Raw genomic sequence first — 23,508 nt, 5'->3', positions numbered from 1 at the left:
GCAGACATACCATTTAAAATGCATTGAGCAAACCTAGGTCTAATACTTAGAATTCAATTCAGGAAATAGTGTATAATGATCATTAGAAATAACCTGAGAATATGAAGAGTAACATAGCATGTCATAAAGAGTGTAGGTCAATTTAGCTTCAGTTAGGCTAAACAGACCTTACAGGATAAGAAAATATTGGAGGTACAACACAAATGTGTAGGCAAACGCTTACAGAAAACAGCTGCAGTACAACTAGCCATTAAATGCAATCTTTGCTTTGCAAAAATTAAAGTGGATCACATGGTCATATCTGTACACCTTATTTAGATTTAGACATTGTGTAGTGTCAACTCCGAACAAAAATCAGAAGGCTTGGATCCCTGACTGACCCTCTGTTCATGCAGAGGTACCCAATTGCAAAGCCCCAAACCTTAGTTGTTGAACTTTGGTAAATTAGGAAAGATTTGCCCCAATAGGGAATTTTGCAAGCAGAAATTCTTCAAAATAATACTTACTTTTGATTTTAGATAGTTACTCTTCCTCTTTGTCGCATATCCACAGTCACCACTTGAATATGACAGTAGCCTGAACCTGCCATGTAATCTGACATACCTGTATTGCGTTGCTCTGTATTTAGTCACTTGAATTTGCATTGCTAAATTGCAATATAAAAATCTTATTATCAGATACTGTAAAAGCCTTATTTCTTTGGAAAAGGTTCCTTGGAAACTGCTGTTATACCTTCAGCCTAATTTCAAATTTGTTGTTGAATTCTGCCTATACAGTGAAAACAGCCTGTGCAGAAAACACCAAAATATCAGTGGAAGCCTCAAAGTTTCAAGGCAAAAGTCAAAGTATTTTGACTGAGAATTCTTAAACATTCATCACACCAAGATGAAAAGATAGCAGATTGTCTTCTCTAAGACTGACTCACCACAGAGAAGTTCATTCCTAGTTTAGGTACAGTAATCACCATCTGAGGAAAGCACACTGAGTTCAAGTTGATTCCCTGAGCTGTGATTGTACTTCCACCACTAGGAAAAATTAAAAAAAAAAAAAAAGGAAGGAGAAAAAGAAAAAAAAAAAGAAGATGAGTAGGATAACAATACATCTGCTGTGATAATGTTAATAACAAATTATATTTTAAAGTGAATGGTAACATAAAACCAGAATTAGGGATATATGGGGTGAGCGCAAATAGCTTTGTGCAGTGAGATTATTTTTCTGGGAAATAAATTTTATACTTACTATAACAACTAATCAAATAAAGAAAAGCAAAATAATTTTTAAAACTGTGGTATGCCAGGGTACAAAACAAATATGTACATTTTAAAAGAGGGTGCATACTTGTACTTCACATTTGCTTTTTAACTTATTGCTTTCAGTGGTGCTGAAAAAGGTGTCTGTTTTACTGCTGACATTATTTTGGCAAAGGCAGATGGCTTGGATTATTGCTACTGAGACCATAAATATGCCACTTGAAAACACACATGCACTACCATACATATATATTCATAATATTTATACAGCGCTGGATTTAGACTATTTTAAAATCCATTTGCTCTCCTGAGTACCCCTGACTTGTCACATTAAATTATTTTCCTCACTAATCAGTGTAATGTCCAGACACAGTACAGGAGACACACTTAGCTGTATAGTAGGTATCTCGGCAAGACACCACAGGTAGGCTCAGCAACAGCTAGGAGTGAAATCACATAAGGAAAAGAGCCACCCTTCCCCCTTCTCCTTCACCTCTGAAAGGAAATGATCTGCCCTCTGCAACTGCACCATAATGGAAGCAATTGGCATGGCAGATGAAGATAAAAATGCAATTTCTTTTGATGGATTGCTGCGCAGCATAGCCATTCTTTGTTCATTCGTCACTTTTCTTGTTTCTATGAGAAACTTTTACTCACCTAAGAAAAGATTTGGACGGATGAATTTTGAAAACAACAGGGTCTTCTCTGTATGTGAAATGGCTGCTCGCGTCTCGAATAGCTCCATCGATTTCCATTCTCACACGATATTCCTGGGGAATTTGCTGCGCTGGAGTGTAGCACTCCACAGTGCTCGCCAGTATGCTGGGAGGACTGCAAAGGGATTGCTTGTCAGTATTATAAAGCATGTACTTGGTTTAAAACACTGTCCTTTAGTAAGCCCCAACATCGCCTAGGGATCTGCTTGTAAGAAAATGTCATTGATTTTCCCACTGGATAATCATATGGCAACAAGCACCACTGCCTAGGCTCAAGATTCATCTTAATTTAGTTGACTTGCTACTGGAAGGTGTTTCCCTAGCACTGCTGGCAACCACATCAGCCCCTGCACCCTGCAAAGGCAGCTTTCAGCCTGGAAAACACCACCACACTCCAGGTTTAAGGAGAATGACCTGATCTGCTGTAACCAAGGGATAATGCCTCTTTCAAATCCACAGGACTTATCCTGTGTTAAAAACCTCAAGTAAAGGTGCTAGTGTGGGATGTACCCACTGCAGAGAATCTGTGCTTAGTATTTAACATTTATATACAGCTGTGATTGAAGGCATTTCCACACAGGGCACATCAAAGATTTTTGACTGAGCTCCTACTGGATCCAGTACAGAGACATGAGAAATTCTGGCTTAATCCTCAAAACAGTTTTATATATACCAAAGGCAGTCCCAATGTGATGCTGCCTCAGGCTGTTCAGTGACAGCAGTGCAGAAGTAGCTGCTCCTCTGCATGGGATACACATTTCCACACTGGTCAGGTCTCTACCAAACAAAGCAGTAGGAAATGGTAACCTGCACCCACTGGATCTCACTGGCAGCTGCTGCATGAACAATAGCTCTTGATAATACAAGGGAGAAGGCTGAGTGTGTGGGAGTCGGGGTGAAAAAAATTATGGGAAATAGGCAGCTTCTAGTCCATTAGAAGTTGATTTGCTACTTCTCTATGCAACCTTTTAATGAGGTTAATGAAGACATGACAGAATAAACAAGTCTTCTAGGGAACCGCAGTCCCTTCTAGGAATCTTTCAGATATCCTGAACTCAGGATATAATCCAGAACTGAATGCTTATTGCAGTATAAATTCCCCGATAAGTGACACAAGGAGAGGAAAGCTAATGCATTTTTGCATTTACTTTTTTTAGCTCCAAGACATTTTAATCATGCCATTTCAACATTAAAGGCATAACTTTTTAATAAATACATTACCTTTTCAAAGTGCATGGTTGCTCACCAACAAAAATCCTTATGGATTTTCCACTCCTTAGGTATTTTCCAGCTACAGTTAGCAATGTTCCTCCAGATTTCGGGCCATAAGTGGGGGATATACTTGTTATTACAGGATTCTAAGGGATGGTAAAAATAAGAACAGTGGATTATAAAATTACTTCAAAATATGAAGAAGAATCTTAAAACATTTATTAGCATTTCCATGAAGTAATAATAAAGCCAACAGGAATACAGAATTACCATACTGGATTGGACTCATGAGAAGTTCCTTCCAGTTAATACTGAAGCTAATTTTGACTATAAAGGTTTAATATCATAGTGCTTACCACATATGAAAATGTATTGAACAGTGTTTTGCCATGTCCAACAGAAACACTACTGGATATATTAAAACCTGGACTTTTTGCAGCAGGAACTGTGCATTCAAGCCTTTAGAAAACAAGGGGAAAAAAGGGATTACATTTAGTTTCTGCTTGATTTTTTTTGTATTAAAATAGAACCACTTCAAACTTATAATGGAGAATACATACAAAACAGATCATCAGTGTATAAGCATCAAGGACATTTCAGAAGTAACAGCTAAAAGAACTCTGCTCCTCGTCTTTAATAATAAATACACACACTGTGGTCTTTATACTTGGCCAGAAAATAATAATAATAGTAGTATATCAAATATATTTCAGAGAAAAGAAGCATGCTAGAGAAAAAAAAAGACCTCCCATCCAACAGCTGAGGGTCTTTTTTTTTTTTACTTTTCCTTTAGTATCAAATTTTGGCAGATAACAGGATTAGAAAAAATGCATTATATACACACATTTGTTGTATAAATTTAAATATTACCAAAAAATTAAACTTGAAGTTTTGTGGCAGCATATGTCAATGTATTATATTACATTCACACAGTCTCATATGTGACATAATCTCCTTAAATCGTTTTGTTTCCATTAAGTCTGTTAGGACTGTTATTGAGCAGTTAGGAGAGTGCTCAATACTTCTTGAGTACTTGCTGGAGTATACTTGCTGCTATATATGTGAGCAGAGAAGCTGTGCTATGATTTGCACATTGCTTTGGTGGTAGATAGTCATATGCTCTGAACTGAGAGAGGATATTCAATGAACTTCCTATTTCTTCCAGATAACAATTTTAATAACCTCTGTCTTAAGTCATTATCCCACCATCTCAAATACTTATTTCTGAGGAAGAGGAGGAGAGGTGCAGCTGGGGGTCATAAACCTCTGGATGACGAAATATCTGCATCTTCTCACATTTCTCTCCAGCAGCTTCACAGACCAAGACGACAGAGGTGACATAACTGAGTCCAGCAGGATCCTGGCCAAAGGAACCTGCCCACTTTTCAGAACTTTGAATAGCTTCATTCTTGCCAGCTCCCACAGATGTTGAAGACCATTTCACAGACAAACCAGAAAAAGCTGCTGCAGGGGCTACTGGCATAAACTTGATTTATTGTTCTCCATTTGGAGCACTTTTTTCTTGGGGAGCTTATCAAACCAAGGGATTTTTTTCAACTTGAAATTTCAGAATCTGAGATGATACATCTTTGTCAAAAAAATCCATATAAAAGGACATTCATATTTTAGGTTTCTTACTTGTTTTTGTTGCTAGATTTTGCTTCCAGAGCACAAACTTTTCCTCCAATATGGACTACTGTATTTTTTAATTCAAATCTATTATTTTTGCTGAATCCAAAGTCCCATCCACACAGTGTCAGCTTTGTCCCACCTTCTATGGGGGCACTGCTTGGGAGAATCTGTCAAAAAAATATTGTGTTAGTTGAATCAGGTTTTCTTGAACTTCAAATGGAGCTAAAGAATGTGCAAAGAATTAATTTTAGAAAAGCATTTCTTTTGGTAGACTATGTCCTAGCATTCATCTTAATTGTTCTTCACCTTTCATTTGTCACATTATGAGCTTTCTCTGGCAGTAGCAATAAATAACGAAACCTATACCAGAAAGCTTTGAAAGTTAGTGTTTAGGGGCACTGAACAAGCTGTGCATTGTAACAGTCTTTTAAATCCTGCTGTTCTTGTCTTTCACATCTTATTTCTGGCATGTTAAACATACAATATACTTATTTTGTTAGAAGCTGAATGCTGAACACAAAAGAGCCCCAAAATGACCATTTTTTGTCAGCTTGATGAAAGTTGGGTTCAGAGTGAAGTAGCTTCAAAGACACCATAATCTGGCATCGCGTTGACTGTGATAAAGTTAACATGACTTCTGCTATTCTTTCCTTAAATCTTTTACATTTGGTCACCTCTAATTCTGAGTTAAAAATAAATTACCCCTCAGAAACACAGAGACAATCTACAAAGGAAATGCCTTTTTTTTATATATATATTTTAAATTGTCCTGTAAAATATAACAATGGTGGGAAAAACGTAGGAACACTATAGAAGTCATACAAAACTCAGTAAAAGTACTGGTCAGTACTGCCAGTAAAAAAAAAAAAAACAAACCCAACCAACAAACCCCCCCAACATTGGTTCAGGGATTATGAGGACTTTTAACAATACTGCATAATTTTGCAAACATACCAGTACTGCTGAACGCAACAAAGAATGAAAGACTGAATTTATACTTGTGATCATAGTGCCTAAATGTCTTAATGCTTTAGTGATAATAATTTGGCTCCTAAAATGCAATACAGCTGTGCCCTTCAAAGGACCTGACTTAATTTTCAAGCTGAAAGTGTTTGACTGATACTTGGCTATTATTTCATCTGGAAATCCAGTAAGACAGCACATTTCTGTTCAAGTCTCTTGTAGCTATACTTCAAGACTCTCACAAATGAAGTATTGCATATAGAAAGGCAGCTGAAGAATACTTCAAAAGAATTATACCATATACTATATATGGGGAAATTTACTGCCCCCATTAGAAACCAGACAAAGAGTCTGATCTAAACTTCACTGAAGCCAGAAGGAATCTTTTCTGTTTTAAAGAGCTTTGAATCAGCTCTCAACAAGCAAAGAAGAGGGAACCTATGCAGGAACAGTACTTTTGCACAAATCCTGTAAAAAAGGAGTGATACCCCCACAGCCCCTTGACACACAAAACTGCAGCTAAGAGTGTGGAGCAGTGCTGTACCCCATGGAGTCTGTGCTATTCCCAAGTTTAACTTTCTCTTATTTCTTTGAGTTTTTTCCTTCAAAATTGAGATTTGACTTCTGATCCTAGTTTTCCACTCTGCTTAATATTTCAGCACACTTACCTATTTTTGGAGTAATAAAACCCCAGCAGAAAGTGACATTGCTCTGTGGGATACAGGATGTCTCTATGTTTTGTACAATAATGCACTGATGTGGCATTTGAAGAGTTTGAAATGTAATCCATAAGTTAGCAAAATAAGGGTGTTAAAAATCAGACTGCACAAAGCCATACAGAATAAAAACTGAAGGTACCGAACTGGTTTTTAGTGATCTTATCTGCCAAAAGAAACTTGTAATAGCAGCCCATGTACCTTAATTGAGGGAGAGTATTTACTACATTCTGCCAACAAATTTAGGAGGCAAGACCTCTAAGCAGAGAGCAAAAAATAAACCAAATCTTAAACTTCTGGTTTTAAGTTCTGCAGAAATTCCCCTAGACTGTTTTTATTCAAGTCTGTATTTTTGTTCCATTTGTTCTGTATGATGAAACATCTGAAAGTCAAATGTGGTTTTTCAGACTTGTTCTTGTGAGAGCTGACAGGAATGAGTAGTCAGCCTCCTGGCATTGAACTCAGGTATATGTAGGTATCTTCTCTGTGCTTACATTGCGCAGGTAGTAACACAAAGTAAGCAAAACCCAAATCAGATACAAATGCTATGAAATTCAGGATTCAAAAGTTCTCTATAGTATGAAAACCCCACTGATAACATGGAGCAAGTCCTGCTGCAAGGCCTGCCATTCTGCTGTTTTCTGGACTTTGGGTTAAGGGAGGAAGTTAACTTTTGTGATTTCCTTTTGCTTATGTTGACAGTCATTATGCCAATATCCACTCATATACTTTATAAATTTTTGGAAGAAAGTATATATTTATTAGTTTCAATAGCCCATTCATTTCAATTAAGAGACAAGAACATGTAGAAACCATATGTGAAATTTTCAGCAAAAACTCCAACCTCAACAGGCAGCAGAAAGCCTGATGTCCTTGATACATCTGATACAAAAGCCAGCTAAAATGACTCACTTTAAAAACAACAACAAACCATGTCAGATTTTTAACCACAACAAAGAATCAGAAGGGATACCAATTTATTTCTTCTTTTACACCCTTCACCTTTCAGCGTGACCTGAACACCACACACAGATGCTTGCAATTTGTTCCAGCACCAAGTGGTCTCTGAGGAGACTCCCTCGAGTCCTCTGGCTTCCCTCTAGCACTGCTCATCCAGGCTGACAAAACACGCCCCGTGGTTGGCAGAGGCAGTGGATGGGAGTAGAGTGGGAGCTGGGCTGTGGAGGGGACATGTTCCAGTGCCTGCCCTACTACACTGTCGGTAGCAGGGGGGATGCCCGGGCAGAGTTGGCTGCTCCCCACCACCCACAGCTCCAAGGGAAAGTGCTTAAAGCAGGGCAAAGAAACAAAGGATCTGCAGGACTCCATGGGAAGACTTTGCCAACCCTCCTGAGAAGAAAATATCTTTTTCATTGCCCACCACTGTGTGTAATAACCTGGGAAAACTTTGTTGACAACTTCATTAGCTAACATCCACTGGACCAGACCCTCATAGAGCAATCTGTTCCCTTCAGGTTAAAATGATCATATGACATATCTCAAACAATCTGTCCCTCTGGAAGCTGCAAAATATTAGGCAGAGGTTCAGACTGAATTTCAGATACTATGCAGAGCAGGTCATCCTCTGTTTGTTAGGAACAAAAACAAGCTTGTTTCTTACATTTTATGCATATGGGTTTAAAGACAGATCAGAAGATGATGAATAATCTGTTTTATATTTTTTTCAGTAATCATGTTAAATGTCATGGTCCAGTAGAGCATGAAATCTGTCTTAACAGCTAGCAATCCAAAGGGACTTAAGTACCCAGCTGCATTTTTTTCCTTGCAAGCCTTTTAGAAGCAACTTCTACCAACATGGGCACGCTGTAATTTGAGATTCACTTTGAGATCCATTGGTGCCACAGATCCATATTCATCACAGGGGTAGACTGGGTTTGTGCTGAGCAGGAAGGGTTGAGCCACATGGGGAAGGGGAGCAAGCACCTAGCCAGCCTCACACCTGCTCCCTCTGCCCCCTGTCCAAAGCATGCTCCCCTGGATGAGACCTCCCAGTGACTTCATAGGGACTGCAGAGGTGGCCTTGGGGATGCACCTCTTGGTCTTGGAGCACCTCTTGGATGCACCTCTTGGAACCTTGTGCATGGGCTCCAGGCTCTTGATTCTTAAAACTGCTGAGTGCATACATTCAAAATTAAAATTAAAGAGGGCTATATGAGCTCAGTACCTCTGAAAATCAGAAACTAAGCAGTTCAGAGCCTGAGAAATCCTTTTTGAGTCATGGAAATATACTGCCACTGCTGGAAAGTTTTGTGAATAAAAAAACATTAACGGATGCTACTTGTGTTTGAACTCTAGGAAAGATGAAACAAGCTGTGCAAGACAGGTAAGTACCTTAGGCCTGCAGAAGCACAGAAAAATGTATCAGGGTAACTCTCAGGGTATACCTTTGAATTGGTGATTCATAGTGTCATACAAACTAAGGCCAGAAAGCATTATTTCATCATCTAATATAACCTTTTTGAAATAAATGGCTTCTTATATAAAAGGAAAGTAAACTACTCACATTATGTGTTAGCAATTTTTGTACATCTCCTTTGCCCAAAGGTAAATGGCAATAGAAGGCAAAGCAAACACAAACACCCCCCATCCTTTCCATCCGTTTTGGGTTTCCTGTAACTCTCCACTGTTTGTTCACTGAATTTTGCCTGTGTTAATCCTAAATTTAGTATCTGAAAGGTGAACATGATAAAAAAACCAACATGTGTTTCAAGATTTCTTTCTGGATTAACAGCAGTTTTGCCTGTCCGTTCTTTAAAAAGTTGTTGTACATAAAATCATCGCCTGGTTGAAAGAAATACATTATTAATTTAAAATCCACTTTTGTCTTCCTTTCTCTCTAGGAGTTTAGCACATCAAATTTTCATCCCTGTTTATAAGCTGTATTCCCATAAAGGAAACTGTACTTTTAACTACACGATGTAGTTTAAATGCACTAACACAAGTAAATGGGTATAAATGCTACCAGGAAGTTTTATGGTTGTCCTTCCCTCAGATTTCTAGTCCATCAAGTGCCTTACAAACCTCTGCCTTCACAGTTATGTCACACTTCACCTGAGAAGATCTGGTTACACGTACAGCATGAATCCTGCATTAACCACAACTAAATTAAAACTGGACCACACCAATCCAGCTCTCTGCTCATCTCAAGCTTGCACAGACCTTGATGGTCTCTGGCCAGCTGGCAGTAGCCTCTGGCTGTCCCCTGTCCCGAGGCACGGAGTGTGCAGCTACACACTTGTCCCTCATTGGTGGCAAGCGGACCCATGGGAACAAGGAGCCAGGGAAGGACATTATGAAAAAAGCATCTCCTCCAGGAGCTTGGGTAGGGGAGAAAATTAATTTTTCTCATAGAGAAACACCACACTTTCCTTCCGTGCTGGAGCCAGCACAGGGACAGATGAAGAGTGAGAGTCACAGACCTCCTGCATGGGGCCGGGCTGTGGCAGCTGTGGGCAGGAAATGCTTTTCTTCATTTTCCCCTTTGAGAGGAGTCTGAGAGGAGGGTTACTCCTTTCTGTGGCTGACCTTTCCCATAAGACCCCTGCCAGGCTAGCTCAGATCCATGTTGTTTCCCGACCAGAAGCACTTTGTAGGGCCAAGGCTCTCCCATGGCTGGTCAGGATACTCAGACAGACCTATCCACCATGAGCACCTTAGCCCACAGCACTCATGGAGAGCATGTGCATCCAGCCAGAGGATTTATGGACACCGAGGCTGAGGGGAAGTTGAAGAGAGCAGACTCAATTTATCACAATTACATAAACAGAAAACATCCACAGAGCACAGACCGTGTTCTTCCCTCAAGAGAGAAATGGAAGAAATCCACCATTTTACCTCATAAACCCTGGGCAAGCAGGTGTCCTGGGTCCAGGTGCTGTTGGGGCACTCAGAAGACCTGAGGCACTGCTGGCTGCACCAGCCGCACTGCATGAAGGCAGGTGCCAGCAGGCACTGGCTGCAGGACCTGAAGTGATGGCAGCCCGGCCCCTTCAGTGGGATCTTTGTTATCTGTGGATGGAGAGACATAATGCACAGATCATTTTAATACATACACTAAGTGGCAAGGAGAGTCTCTATTTATGCATAGCGCAGTGGTGCTACTCAGATTTCAGATGTGCAAGCCTCAGTTCGACTTCTCTTTAGCTCAGTAATTATAGGATCTTATAAGTAATTTAACTGACATGATTTTAAATTCGCTTGGGAGAAACCCTAAAGGCATCTTAATGTTATATACAGTTACTACCAGCATCTGGTGTTTACAGCAAGATAGAATTTTTTGCTGATGGAGAAAGAAAACAGCAGTGTGCTCCTCCCAATTCTGCACTAGTTCTTGGAAAAAGCAGTGTATCTCAGTATGCCTTAGTTCATACATTCGTAAAAATAGGCAGGATGGCTATTTCAACTTTGGCGAGGCTGTTTTAATGCCTGTGGCACACTTACGGCATGTGACTGCCCATGTACTTGTTTTTTAACACCTAGCAGCAAAAAACTTACACTGTACCTAAAATATAAGTTAAAATGTATATTACCCAAAATAGCAGGATAATTATGATAATAGTCACTTCAAATACGTAAGAATTATTTTTGGACAAAATATTGAAATTAGTATATAATTACATTACTGTATCAGTACCTCATACTTTATATTTCCGTACGTTCCTTAAACTTATTTTGGACATTTTCTGAAGATTGCTCTTATAAATATCTCACATATTTCTAGTAAATGATTAATAACTATCTTTACTAATGGCTGATCTATTTCTGTAAATTTTTATAGAACTCAAGGAGTCAAATTATCGCTTACGATTATGGTTTAGGATTATCTGTAATATTATCTGCTGATGTCTTAAACCTATTCAATGCACATCTACTTATGACAATAGCATATTTATGATAGCTCTTCATCTTTTATTAACTCCTTGTAGACCATATGCTAAAATAATTTTCAAACATTACTGTGAACACTGACTCCTAGTTTTAAACACACCTATGTAACTTCTGCACACAAAACCCTCCTTAAAAAGTTATGACACGAATCAACAAAAGCCAGGAAACTGTGACTGCCATTCTTTTCTTAAGCCATTGTATGTTTTGTCTTTGCAAGCACTTGAATTAGGGACAGGGTTTCAGCCTTAAATTTGCATTTCCTGGCTTTTGTTGGTTTATATCACAGCTCTTACGTTATTTAAACATTTCTCAATATTAGCCTGTTGGTTTGTTCAGTAGAGGGGAAAAAATATCTTGGAGGAAACTTGCCTCCCTCCCCACAGTGTTCCCAAGGGAATAGCAAGGCCGTGAGGATGCAGCACATAAGGCAGTGGTGTGAACAGCTGCTCTTACTGAATGTTGCTGCTGTGAAGGCAGGTTTATGCAGTGCACAGAAGGATTAGAGTATGAACCACTCACCTTTTCCCCAGTCACTACCAGGGTATAGCCATCATCCGCTAATGAATTCTTGACAACAACTTGGGGAGAGACAGGGTGGGAGTCTAGCTGAAAGCTGACATGTGGAGCTGTGGGTTCTGAACGGGAAACCACTATCTAAGAAAGAGAGAAATTTTGAAAATCAGCAGGCAGTGTGTGACACAAATGCATGCTGCTCAGCAGTCTCAAGTTCTCTGCTTGCATTAATTACTTTGCATTACATTGCATAATATTTTGCATAATGTTCCATCATGATCTGATTAAAGCGCTATAAAATCTACTTTATTTAATACAGCAAAATCATGGCTGTTGGAGGATCCTCCAAATACACCATATTTATTAAAATGTGAAGGAGTCATTGCACGTTTCCTAGTCCTTTAATTTCAGTCACCATAAAAAATGAAAATGGGTCATTTAATCAGTCCTGTACATTTAAGAATGAAGAATTTTATCTACAACATCTATTTAAAAGAATCTTAAAACTCCAGGTCTTCAGAAGTCCGATATATTTCCATTTATTCTCATTTTGGCTCTTCAGCTTGAAAAGCAAACTTTAACCTGTGTCAACCATCTTGCTGCATGTGGGGCCATTAGAATGCAAAGTTATGGCAGGCGCAGACTGTCGCTGTGGGCAGAGCCACAAGTACACAGAGCTTGATTCCCAGAGCTGGCCACATGGCTATTGCTCAGACACAAGCTCCTTGCAAGATGTGACTGGGCACCTTGGCTCCTGCCAGGTGTCCAGGACAGAGCATTCAAAGCACTTCTTAAATGACAGGGAATGCTGAAGGGTCATTTAGGAGATGCTCCAAAACAGGAGCCTAACTTAGTTGTTCTGAAGACCCTTTGCAAAAGCCTTTCCTCTCTCTCCCTCTCTCTAGATTCTAGGAGATCTTAGGGAGATTAGTCACGCCAGTATGAAATTTCCCCACCGGTCATCTCTCTGCATCTTGAATTACCTAAATACTTCTGAGAATCTGGATCTATTTCTGCAAACACACGCCTAACTTTACTACTGTAACTTTGTTGACTTTAACGGGATGAGTCATGGCTGTTAAGCAGAGGCATAAAGCATCTGCAGATCAGTGTAGATATTTGATAGTGAGATTTTATAAGCTTGGGCCTGCAATCCAGAAGGATGTGCACCCAAATGTGATAGCATCAGGCAACAAAGGCAGAGGATTGTTTACATGAGGGAAGATCATGTTCATGTTTCAAAAGCTCATCACGTGTAGTTTACTTAAGGAATTTAGATAATGAACATTTGCTGAGAAGTTAGGATTCAATGGGGTTCATTATTTAAAAAGATTGAAGCCATTTTGGAAGTAACTTGTATGTCAAATGTTTAATTTTTCACTATAATGAATCTTTTCTTCTGACTCCAAAGGCAGGATCAGAACAGCCAGGACATTGACTTACACGATTTCACTGGCTTTTCGCACTGCCAAGGTCTTTCACCAAGATGGCTGATTCCAAAACTAGACTTAGAGATGCTGTAATTATAGCTGATTTTTTTGGTAATTCAAGACTCAAATAAAATATATGAGCAGTTAATTCATGGTGATAAGTGCTCCACATCCCAGAGGTATTTATAGTTTGGGGTTACAAGAGGCTTTTTTTCCTTTAAACTGGCTTTGTTACAGACTTTCCTATAGATTCGTTTTACAGCACAGAAAGTGCAGCTTTTAGAAATCAATAAGGTATGATCATTTTTGGTGACACAGAAGTATGGTCTCTGACTCAGTGTAACAGGGCATGAGCTCTGTTTTCTATTCAGGACAATGAAAAATAGAATTGACTGAAAAGCTGCATGAAAAAGCTTGATTAATGTTGGCATTATGGGGAGAGGTAGCACCACAGCTGCAAATACCTTTTTAGTTGATCATTAGCCATGTCTCATCTCAAATACCCACTGCTATAAAATGCTAAGAATTCTTTTCCATCATTAATCCAGGCTTCCTCTTATTGCCAAGCATTCTTTCTGATTGAGCCACAGCGTTAACCCTTTAAACACATCTGCATTCCAGCCTCACAGCAATACATGAAAATTTGGATTCCATCTGTAGAATCTTAGAAAAATTACTTGGTACTGACCGACTCTTATTTTACTGAGGTTGACACTCAAATCACCTGCTCAAATCCCAAGCCAGTAGACTTTGACCTCATGACATACAGGGAGCTCAAATTACATTTCCTATCGCATTTGGGACCACAGAATAAAAGTTTGGATTTTGCTCAGAACTAATCTTCCAGCCTACAGTACTGCCTTAACAGAGAGTAGATGCAAAAATGCTCTTTTTTATGTATATAAATGTGGGGGTTTTGTACACATCAGCCCAATCCTTGAAATTCTATCTTACTCTTATCCAACATAATCCTGAAAAAAAAAGGCAATTTGAAGACAGCTTCTACAGTAGAAACAAGAGGCTACTTAGGACTCCAGTGTCACTCTCATAAACCTCTGATTTTTATGGCTTGGGACTGGGCTGGTATGTGTGCAGTGTAACTTTAATGTGCCATGGACGCACCACCGTACAGGGCTACTTCTGCCATGGAATGGCAAATGGTTCAGTACTACAGAAGGACTTCTCTCTTTGCAAAAACTGTGAAGTCCTGGGGTTTTTCGGGGTGTCTTTTTTTTGGGAGGGGGGCAGTGGTGGTATTGTGTTGTGGGTTTTTTTTACATTTTTATAATTTATTAACCAAGCATTTTTTCAGAGCATAAGAGGAAAAAAAGCATATCTACATGCCTGCACTCCAGCAGTTAGGAGAAAGGGAAGGTCTTACACAGATAAGTAATTAACTAAAGGAGAATAAACAGACATTAGCAACAAACAGTCAGTGCTTGCAATAGTGAGAAGTCACCAGAAGTGTTCTACAAGGTGTCTGTGCTGGGATCCATACTGTTCAATACACTCATTTATGAGTTAGACAAGTGGTTGAACAGTCCAAGTGACAAAGTTTTCTGATGATCTGAAGGTATTCAAGTTGATAAGGATGAGGACAGACTATTAAGGATGGCAGAAGGACTTTACAAGACAATAAAATGGTAGGTACAATACAACAAAGAAAATTAACTTAAAGCAGTACATGATAGATAGTTATCTTAACTGTTTTGCAGCAGCCAAAAAAATCCCAAACTGATAAAAACTTAGGAATTATTAGAAAAGGATTAGAGAACAAATCAGAAAACATCCTGCTGTCATAGAAGTTCATGGCTTGCCCGAAACTTGAAATCTCTGTGCAGTTCTGGTTGCCTCCTGCCAAAAAGAACATGTTAAAAAGGGAAAAGGTTCAGAGAAAGGAAACAAAGATGATCAAAAGGCTGTAATGAACAATGACTGAGTATGGTAGATGTGGAATCTATGAAAAAGGAATACAGAATCATGAGTGAGTAGAGACTGATCATATACTCGTTTTCTACGACTACCTGAAAGGAGGTTGCAGCCAGGTTGGGGTTGATCTTCTCCTAAGGCATAGGACAAGAAGAAATGCCCTCAAGTTACACCAGGGGAGGCTTAGATTATGTATTAGGAAAAATCTTTTCACCAAAAGGGTTGTCAAGTATCGGAATAGGCTGCCCAGAAGTGGTGGAGTCATCATCCCTGGGAGCACTTAAAAGATATCTAGAAGCAGCACTTACAGACATTTTTTAGTTGTGGACTTGGCAGTGTAAGGTTAATGGTTGGACTCAATGATACTAGAGGTCTTTTCAATCCTAAACAATTATCTTATGCTATGATTTTACTCTAATAAAAGTACTAAATACCATCAAAAGACAAAATCGAGACTTCAGTTCAAGGCAAACAAGAGTATGACATCCTACCAATACGTCATGACCTATGGGACTCCTTGCCAAAGGATGTGAATGCAAGAGAAATACACATTTAAAGGGAAACTTCACAGGTACACGGAAAATGCTAAACAGACAAAACTCAATAGCTCAGGAAATTGCCAGAAAGAACAGTTGGAGATTTGAAGCAGAAGGCATTAGCTATGTTGCCTGGCTCCCTAGGCATCCACTTGTCAATACTACTGGAGACAGAGCACTGAACTAGATGGACCCTTTGTTTATATACATGTGGCTCTTCTGATGTCCTTAAAAATAACTCTTCCGAGAATCACATCGAATATCAGTAACTACAATGTCAGACATCCTTCTCAAAGCAAAAACAAAATTTATGTCCCTCTATTTAGAGAAAAAATCCTGAACAATTACGTTATCTTTCATCATAGCTGAAACTATTTCCATGAAGATAACAGCCAACAGTTAATTAATTAATATATTAATTAACATATTCTTTATATTGGAAGTCAGTGATCACTTAGGTTCGTCTGTGCATAATATGGCATAATATGTGCATAATATGACTGTAATCATTTGAGTAGAAAAAGAGGATACAACAGCTTCTTTTACAAATTGTTCTGATGCTCAGTTCTGCTAGTCAGCAGTATTGAATTACAAATGTTACTGTCTAAATGTTGAAATATCTTCTGCAAAAATGAGAGGCCTTCTTAAAGGAATACCATCTAAGTATCATATTGTTATTTTTTCCCTAGATGTCTGGCAGGTGTATGCCATTATCCAGCAGAGATAGGCTCAGGGTTAACTTTATTGTGCAATGCCTCAAATGCCCTGGGATATGCAGCATAACCTTGCAAAGGGCACATATGTAGCTCTCTAAATGCTGTATATCATTCTAATCCATGGAGAATATAATGGATCTCCTCTGAAGACTATAAGCTTTTCTACTTGAACTGAATATTAAAACATATGTGCTCTCAATACATTATTCGGCACCAGGTGTTAATTTTAATTTGACTATATGGATTTTGCATTATTCAATATTTGATACTTTTTTGCCTGGGAGAATCAAGATATATTTTTTTACCACAGAAAGAACTGCTATCATTAATGTTAAAAGTTGAGCTATAGATACGAAAATGTTACTTATCAAGAGTTTGCCACAGTTTTCTGTTAGCTTAAAAATGATAAAGACGGAAGAATTGCAGCTATTCACATTCCTACAGATGCCCATGCACACAGTTTCTGCTTAGCCTTAAACAGGTCAGACTGCTAGTATCGAAAAGCCAGATGAATTGCTGGGCCACTGAGGCAGGACACTGAGGACAACTTTTGCAATGACTCCAGAGGTATCCCATCACTCTTTCTTCCTCCTAGCTCTGTAGGGTTTAAAGTCCATGCTTATCTATCCCTTGACCTCCTCACACTTGTTTCAAATATGGCTTGCCATTTGCACTGTTTTGTTACAGCTACGTTTACCTAGAGGGACAGGAACCAGATCAAAAGGAGTTTGATAAATTCAAAGGTGCACAGTCTTCTAGCACACTACAGTACACACTGGATTTGACTGAACACACTGAAAGATGCGAAGTTCTGTATTTTCTTTGCTCTGTGTCAACTCATTTTGCTGACAGGCACCATGGCTTTCAGCCTTGATTCCTGGAGTGGTGATGTCTTGCTGTTTTGCTGTTTGCAAGAGGAGAGCAATGCTGAAGGCTTGGCTCTCTTCTTGTTGAATTCTGGGACAAATTTTTCCAATCCCTGAATGCAGTTACAAATAAAAAGCAGATGTGATTATTTTTGTCTATATTAATTTCTGTAGCGTGCATTATGTTCCCTGGCATGTAATCTATGAAAGCAGATACGACATATACCAATTTCTCTCTTTTTGGGGAAATGAGATGTGTGTTAAAGCTTGGTGGTGGTGTTTATTTTTAATCATAAGTATTCCTGGGAAATGAGTGTGGCTATCAAGTGTTCTATCCACTTGGATGTGAAAGCCAACAGATTCGTGCTCAGTGTGTGAAAATTTCCCAAACTACTGATCTGTAAGAGCCCCATCCCTATTCCTCATCGGACAGAATCAGGGGCACCAAAAGGTTAAGGAAACCCCAAAGAAGCTCTTCATCATTCAAAGTGGAATGAAATTACTGAATTCAATGTCACAGCATACTATGGAGGACAAAACAAAAATAAATTCAAAACCCAATAAGCAATACTAAGGAGAAAGAAGTCCATAAATGACTATTAAGTGTCAAACATGGGTGCATTTTCCAGCTCTGGGAATTTCTGGGCCACTGAGTGCCAGAAGCTGGAGGGTGCTGGAAAAGGTATCACTGTGTGCTGTTACTTGCCTCATACCTCTCCCTTATTCATCCTAGCCTCTGCCAGAACTCTGCTCCTTGAACATTTATTATAACACCATACACCCTTTCTTAGCAAAAAATCTGGTTAAAAATACTGGCGTATAACAGGTCTCCAGAATAAGGTTTACTATTAATCTGTATTATTTCATGTCTAACAAGTTCAGAGAGCTCCTGAGGATGATGAGTGGCCTGTTGTCTGACATGCTGTAGTCCAAGGATGCCTATCTGTGCCATCATGCTTTGGTTTTTGTGCCCGAAGCCATTTTCTCTTCAGAATCTGTTCAGACATGACAGTGCATTACCATGTTTTGCTAATGCTTGGCTTCTCAGCTAGAACTGGCTCATGTCCAGCCAGATTGGACAGGACTGCAGCCAGCATGTGGCTGACAGCATCTCAGGGAGTATGTATGCCCATGGGAAGACCCTTTCCTCACCTCCAGAAGCAACAGGATGAATGTCCTACTGCACCACTCCACATGCAGCCCAGTGCAGCCTCACTGTACACTGAGTTCCACTGATATAGTCAGAAGGATGAGATGGCCCCGCTGCCAAAACTGCATCTATAGAGAGTGGTTGCCCATTGTAGCTGTAAATCGTACAGTAAAAACTCCTCTAGCCCCTTTTCCTCAAGAAGGTCACCAACAAACAGTGTATTTAGTTGGGTGTTACCTTGGTGAGGCCAGCTTGAAGCATAGGGAGCACATTCAGTATTCTGCTTCCAAACATAGTGTTAGGTCAAAATGCAGCCTCTGCATACATCAACAGCATCAATCTCTTGTTCATGGTTACGGGTTTTCAGCCGTGAGCTTTTCAGAATAAATCTTGTAAAACATTCCCATACCTCACACTTCCCAGAGCTATCACAAAGATTTCCCCTTCCTGAAGAACTTTGCTCTTTTCTTCTTCTCTCATAAGCCACTGTCTGAAATAATACCAAGATCCAGGCAGGAAAAAAAAACAAAAACAACTGAGCAAAAATAAAAGATATTTTATCTCAATATATCATGAGGTGTTCTTTTTTTTTTTTTTTTTTTTTTACAAATTATGATTTCCCAAAATACTGGCTGGTAAGGAAAGCGTCTTTATCAGTTGTGAGTTGTATTCTCAGTGCAGCTTCTTTGGCTCTAGCAGAGTAAGGCTGCTTACACCAGCTGAAAATCTTATTCCTCAGCTACAGCGGTGTGACTGGGTGATGTTTTCTAATGAAGTAACCACTGTGAAATACCTGATTCACTTCGCACCCAACAGCTGTAGTTTCAGTCTGTGTTCCCAGTCACAGTCTGAAAACAAGCACAATAAGAAAGGCCAAAACAGCTGCAACTTCTCAACAGAAAAAAAAAAAAAGAAGGGAGAAAAAAAGTTTGTTTTCAGGCTCCAGCTTAGGAAGGAAGTAAAGCCATTTTTCTTCTCTGTCTCATGCATGTCAGCTGTCTTAGAAAAATTATTACTGCTCTGTTTTGTAACAGAAACTCCACAATATTTGGTAAACTACAAACTCTAGGCTATTCATGGCCAAATACAGATTTAACATTTCTGATGCAGCCAAAACATGCTCAGTATGTGAATGGGCTGCAGTACTCTCCAGGAGAGATTTGGAATTCACCTCCTGGCCCCAATTATCCTCCTTAAAAGAACTCATGAATCTTCTGTATTTGGACCATCCATATTGATTTTATTCTAGTTCTACATTTGGCTGAAAAAAAGTAAACATTTAGTGAAGGAAGCTGTATTTACTTTCCTGTATTAGAGCTTTCCAGAGCAATTCAAGTGAATAATTCTATTTTATCAAACTAAAAACACAAGCAGAATAACAACAGGTTGGATAAAACATTCCTTGGTTGGATAAAACATACCTGCTTTTGCATTCTGAATATTACTGGTTCTTTAGAAGACTTTTTTTAAATAAGTGAAATGTGGACTATGTTCTCGGGTCATTAACAGAGTTTTGATGGGTAATGCTATAAGCTTTGGAGGAATCACTTGCAAAGTTAGGAACTATTAATTCTGATACATTTCAAAATACATCAAACCCCCAGAATCTGGTAGCCATCACCTACAGGAGGAAAAACATACATGTTAAATCTGCTGAATTTTTCAGCAATGCCGTGCTGTAGTCATGTTGTAAAGAGATAAAAATGGATGGAGACAGAAATAAAGTTGGAGGTGAGGGGAGTGTAGGAAGACAGAAAGTGATGAGCAGAAGAAATGCAAAAAGAGACGGAAAAGTGGCAAGAAAGAGGAAAGAAAGAAAAGACAGAGAATCAAGTGGTTGGCTGCTGATCAAGTATAAGCAAGTATAATGGGGGAATATGAGAAACATTTTCCAAAAAATTTCTCTCAGGTTGAGGATCAGTAGCTTGCTGCTGCACTTCCTGGCTCCAACAGCACAGACTTGGAGCTTCACTTCAATTTAGATGACACAATTACTACATTTTAAGGATGTTTTCCCCCCCACTAAACATTTCTTAACTAAAGGAAACCCTAAATTAATACAGAAAAAATGTGATTTAAACATTCATTACTTTCACCAAACTGTTCCACATCTGGGCACTGCAGGGTGCAGTTGTCAGAGACAGAGGTACTGTACTACTGTTTCTTTTAATCTCATGAATGGCTGCTAGTACCGAAACTTATGTCAGAAACTAAGTTGTCTAAATATAGTAAGGTTTGGAATTTCAAAGAAGATACGAGATGAACTGGGTGCACTGGAAGGGCTGAGCTGATTTTCTAATTTTAGAAACCTATATGAATATTTTTTTCTTTTGCTTTTAACTAGTTGGCATTAAAATATGTTCTCAAGATACTAACACAATACAATCAGCGTTAAAACAGGTTCTCTGATAGGTAGAATTCTGTAACTAATTTTCTCTGAAAGCATGCCTGTGTCGGAAAGGATATAGTCAAGTCTGAACACCTACAAGTTACAAGGGGAGTGTGCAAGAAAATTCAGTATTTGCTTGTACAAAGAGCTAAAAATATGAGTGCAAATGACTGTGCAAAAGTGAGATGCGTAATAAGTGAACAGCTGAGGATTCTTTGCAATAAGTTCCAGTAGATTTGTGAATGAAAGAAAAAAGAATATAATTACATTTCTTTGCTAAAAATCTGTGGAAGCATTTAGGGATATCTTTCTGATAAATTAAGTCATTGTTAGATAATCCTGATTTTTTTAAAACCCATTTCACTTAAGTAATGGTCATATAATAGCTCAATTTTTAACGATCTCCATCTCATTGCAGCTAATAGCTATATTTCCATAGAAACACCACAAATCTGCTTTAGTTGGCCATTTAGTAATGATCGTGTTTGAAATCACTTCCTAGATAACTATTAGGAAAAAAAAATGAACAAAAAATGTAAGAGAACATTAAATTCTGGGAAAATCTGTGTCTGCTGTATCCTACAGATCTGGTATCACTTCCAAAATCACTTAAAGGCAAAACAAATACTAACATTTTTATTTGGAGGTCGCATCATTAAAGGTAGTCAGTCTGCTTATTCTCTGCTGGTTGCACCCAACACTCAAAGAAAGCGATCCTACTTACTACAATATGAGCCCAATGCTGACTTCCCCCTGTAGCTCAAGCCAATCTGATTCAATGATGAGAATATTTCTGCTAACAGCCATGCAGTTTACACAATAGCCTTTTCTTTTGATCTGTAACTGAATGTGGAATGGGAAATGTATTCTGGAAATATTTAATTGTTCTTTAAGTTGCGCAAACATCTGAATGAAGTGTGTGGTGCAGGACTTGAATGAATAATTTAAAGAACATTATAAATAAGAATAATGCTCCCTTGCGCTTTCTACCAAGCCTTCCTAAAAGCTTTGTGACAGCCCGGAAGAAATGCTGCGAGTAAGAGAGTAGTTGTTATTAACTGTATTTTGTAGTAAGGAAATTACTTCAGAAAGGTTAAACAAATTGCTGATGTTTGCTCTGTGAATCAGTATCTGCTTTTAAGAACAGAGCATAGTTTGGTCCTGTGCTCAGTGTGTAGCTCTTAGCATTTGCCTTTCCTGCACAAAAGACAAACTGCAGCTTAAAGTTACCAAGCTCATCATGGGAAGTGCAGGAAAAACTGGCAGATTTGTCACTGAAAGTTTTGTTAAATCCCTCTCTTTTCAGGGAAAAGAGAAGTATGATTTTCCCCACTTTTTCATCTGTTCTTTGTGGCAAATCACTTCGACCTTCTTCCCTGTAGAAGCATTACAGAATTTGCATTATACTGCAGGTTCTGTGTCCAGCCTGTGCAGAAGACCAAAGGTACAGGATTCCCTTTATCCAGACAGGGTGCATATACTGGGGACAATATGCAACCCTATTTACTGCATGTGGTAAGGGCAGAAAATGAGGGGAAGGAAGACAAGAAAGGAGAGGCTTGTTTTCCTGAAAGGTTACATGTGCCCAAGTGTTTTCTAATGGAAGGTTATGGGAAATGGGAAAACTGGAATGACATAGCAACTAATGGCCTTCACATCAGGTTTCAGATAATGATGGTTAGGGGACAACACTACCAACTTTGATGACTCTCTGTAGCCTACAGAGCAAGAAGGGTCAAAGACTGCCAATACTTCAGGAAGCTCACAAGAAGACAAATAATAATGGCAAATTAAAAGAACATGGGTCCTTGGGTGCAGGAAGGATCCAGGTTGAGATTCACATCCAGGCTGGACTTTGTGGCAGCTGGAGAAGTCAAACACTCCAAGGAGGTTACTGCAGGATGATAGTGCTTGAAATAAGATGGGTGTATAGAGGGAGCCCCTGGTGATTTCAAAGTATTTTGTCTTTGCCTTCTGGTGTTTAATTTCGGCTGCCAAGTTTTTAAATGGCTTGGCTCTATGGGTTCCATTTATTTCATTAGTCACCTACAAAGAAGTTGTGTAGTATAATTTACCTGTCTAGATTATTTAAGTACTCAGTGGACAGAGACAGACTACTCAGCAGGGTGATTTACCACTTTTTATGGAAAACGTCTTTTAGGACAGGAAGAACTGTTGTCCAAAAGAACAGAGTGAGATGGGAGTGAGCAAGAGCCTGAAAATCTAAGACGCATTCAGAGAAACTTGAAAGTAGGTGGAAAAGGAGCTAATCTCAATTCTACAGCTGTGAGTCATAGGCTATGGGTATAAAAGCAAGGAATTTGGTGCCAGAGGAGTGGATCAGTATATAGAAACAACTAATGCTGAGGCTCCTGCTTCTACAGTATAAGCTGTCTTGGCATTTTACATTGAATAGGTTTAATCTGATCCTCTAGAGCAAAGGACCCACATGAAGTGTATTTCTGAAGCTGTTTGAACCTTTCTACCCCAGCTGGGGTGGGAGCATATTTGATATGTATCCAAGACAGAGCTTTCAGTTTAGTTTTCTTTGAAAGAACTCTTGCTCATATGAACCAAAACTG

At 39.0% G+C, this 23,508-nt stretch overlaps 1 protein-coding gene across 1 annotated transcript in view; it reads right to left on the bottom strand.

Annotated features, from left to right (window-relative positions):
• Positions 1 to 23,508, bottom strand: part of MET (MET proto-oncogene, receptor tyrosine kinase) — a 75,802-nt gene that overhangs the window by 35,712 nt on the left and 16,582 nt on the right. The window contains exons 4-10 of the mRNA XM_018080747.1: positions 11,917 to 12,051; positions 10,345 to 10,518; positions 4,817 to 4,977; positions 3,535 to 3,637; positions 3,188 to 3,324; positions 1,908 to 2,081; positions 926 to 1,025 (exon numbers count right to left, since the gene is read on the bottom strand). Of these exons, the coding sequence (XP_017936236.1) occupies positions 926 to 1,025; positions 1,908 to 2,081; positions 3,188 to 3,324; positions 3,535 to 3,637; positions 4,817 to 4,977; positions 10,345 to 10,518; positions 11,917 to 12,051 (984 nt within the window). The remainder of the gene's footprint in view (positions 1 to 925; positions 1,026 to 1,907; positions 2,082 to 3,187; positions 3,325 to 3,534; positions 3,638 to 4,816; positions 4,978 to 10,344; positions 10,519 to 11,916; positions 12,052 to 23,508) is intronic.

Source organism: Manacus vitellinus, unplaced genomic scaffold (assembly GCF_001715985.3).
Source record: "Manacus vitellinus isolate BGI_N305 unplaced genomic scaffold, ASM171598v3 scaffold_5_pilon, whole genome shotgun sequence".
NCBI classification, from domain to species: domain Eukaryota; kingdom Metazoa; phylum Chordata; class Aves; order Passeriformes; family Pipridae; genus Manacus; species Manacus vitellinus.
This window is presented reverse-complemented; position numbering and strand designations above follow the sequence as displayed.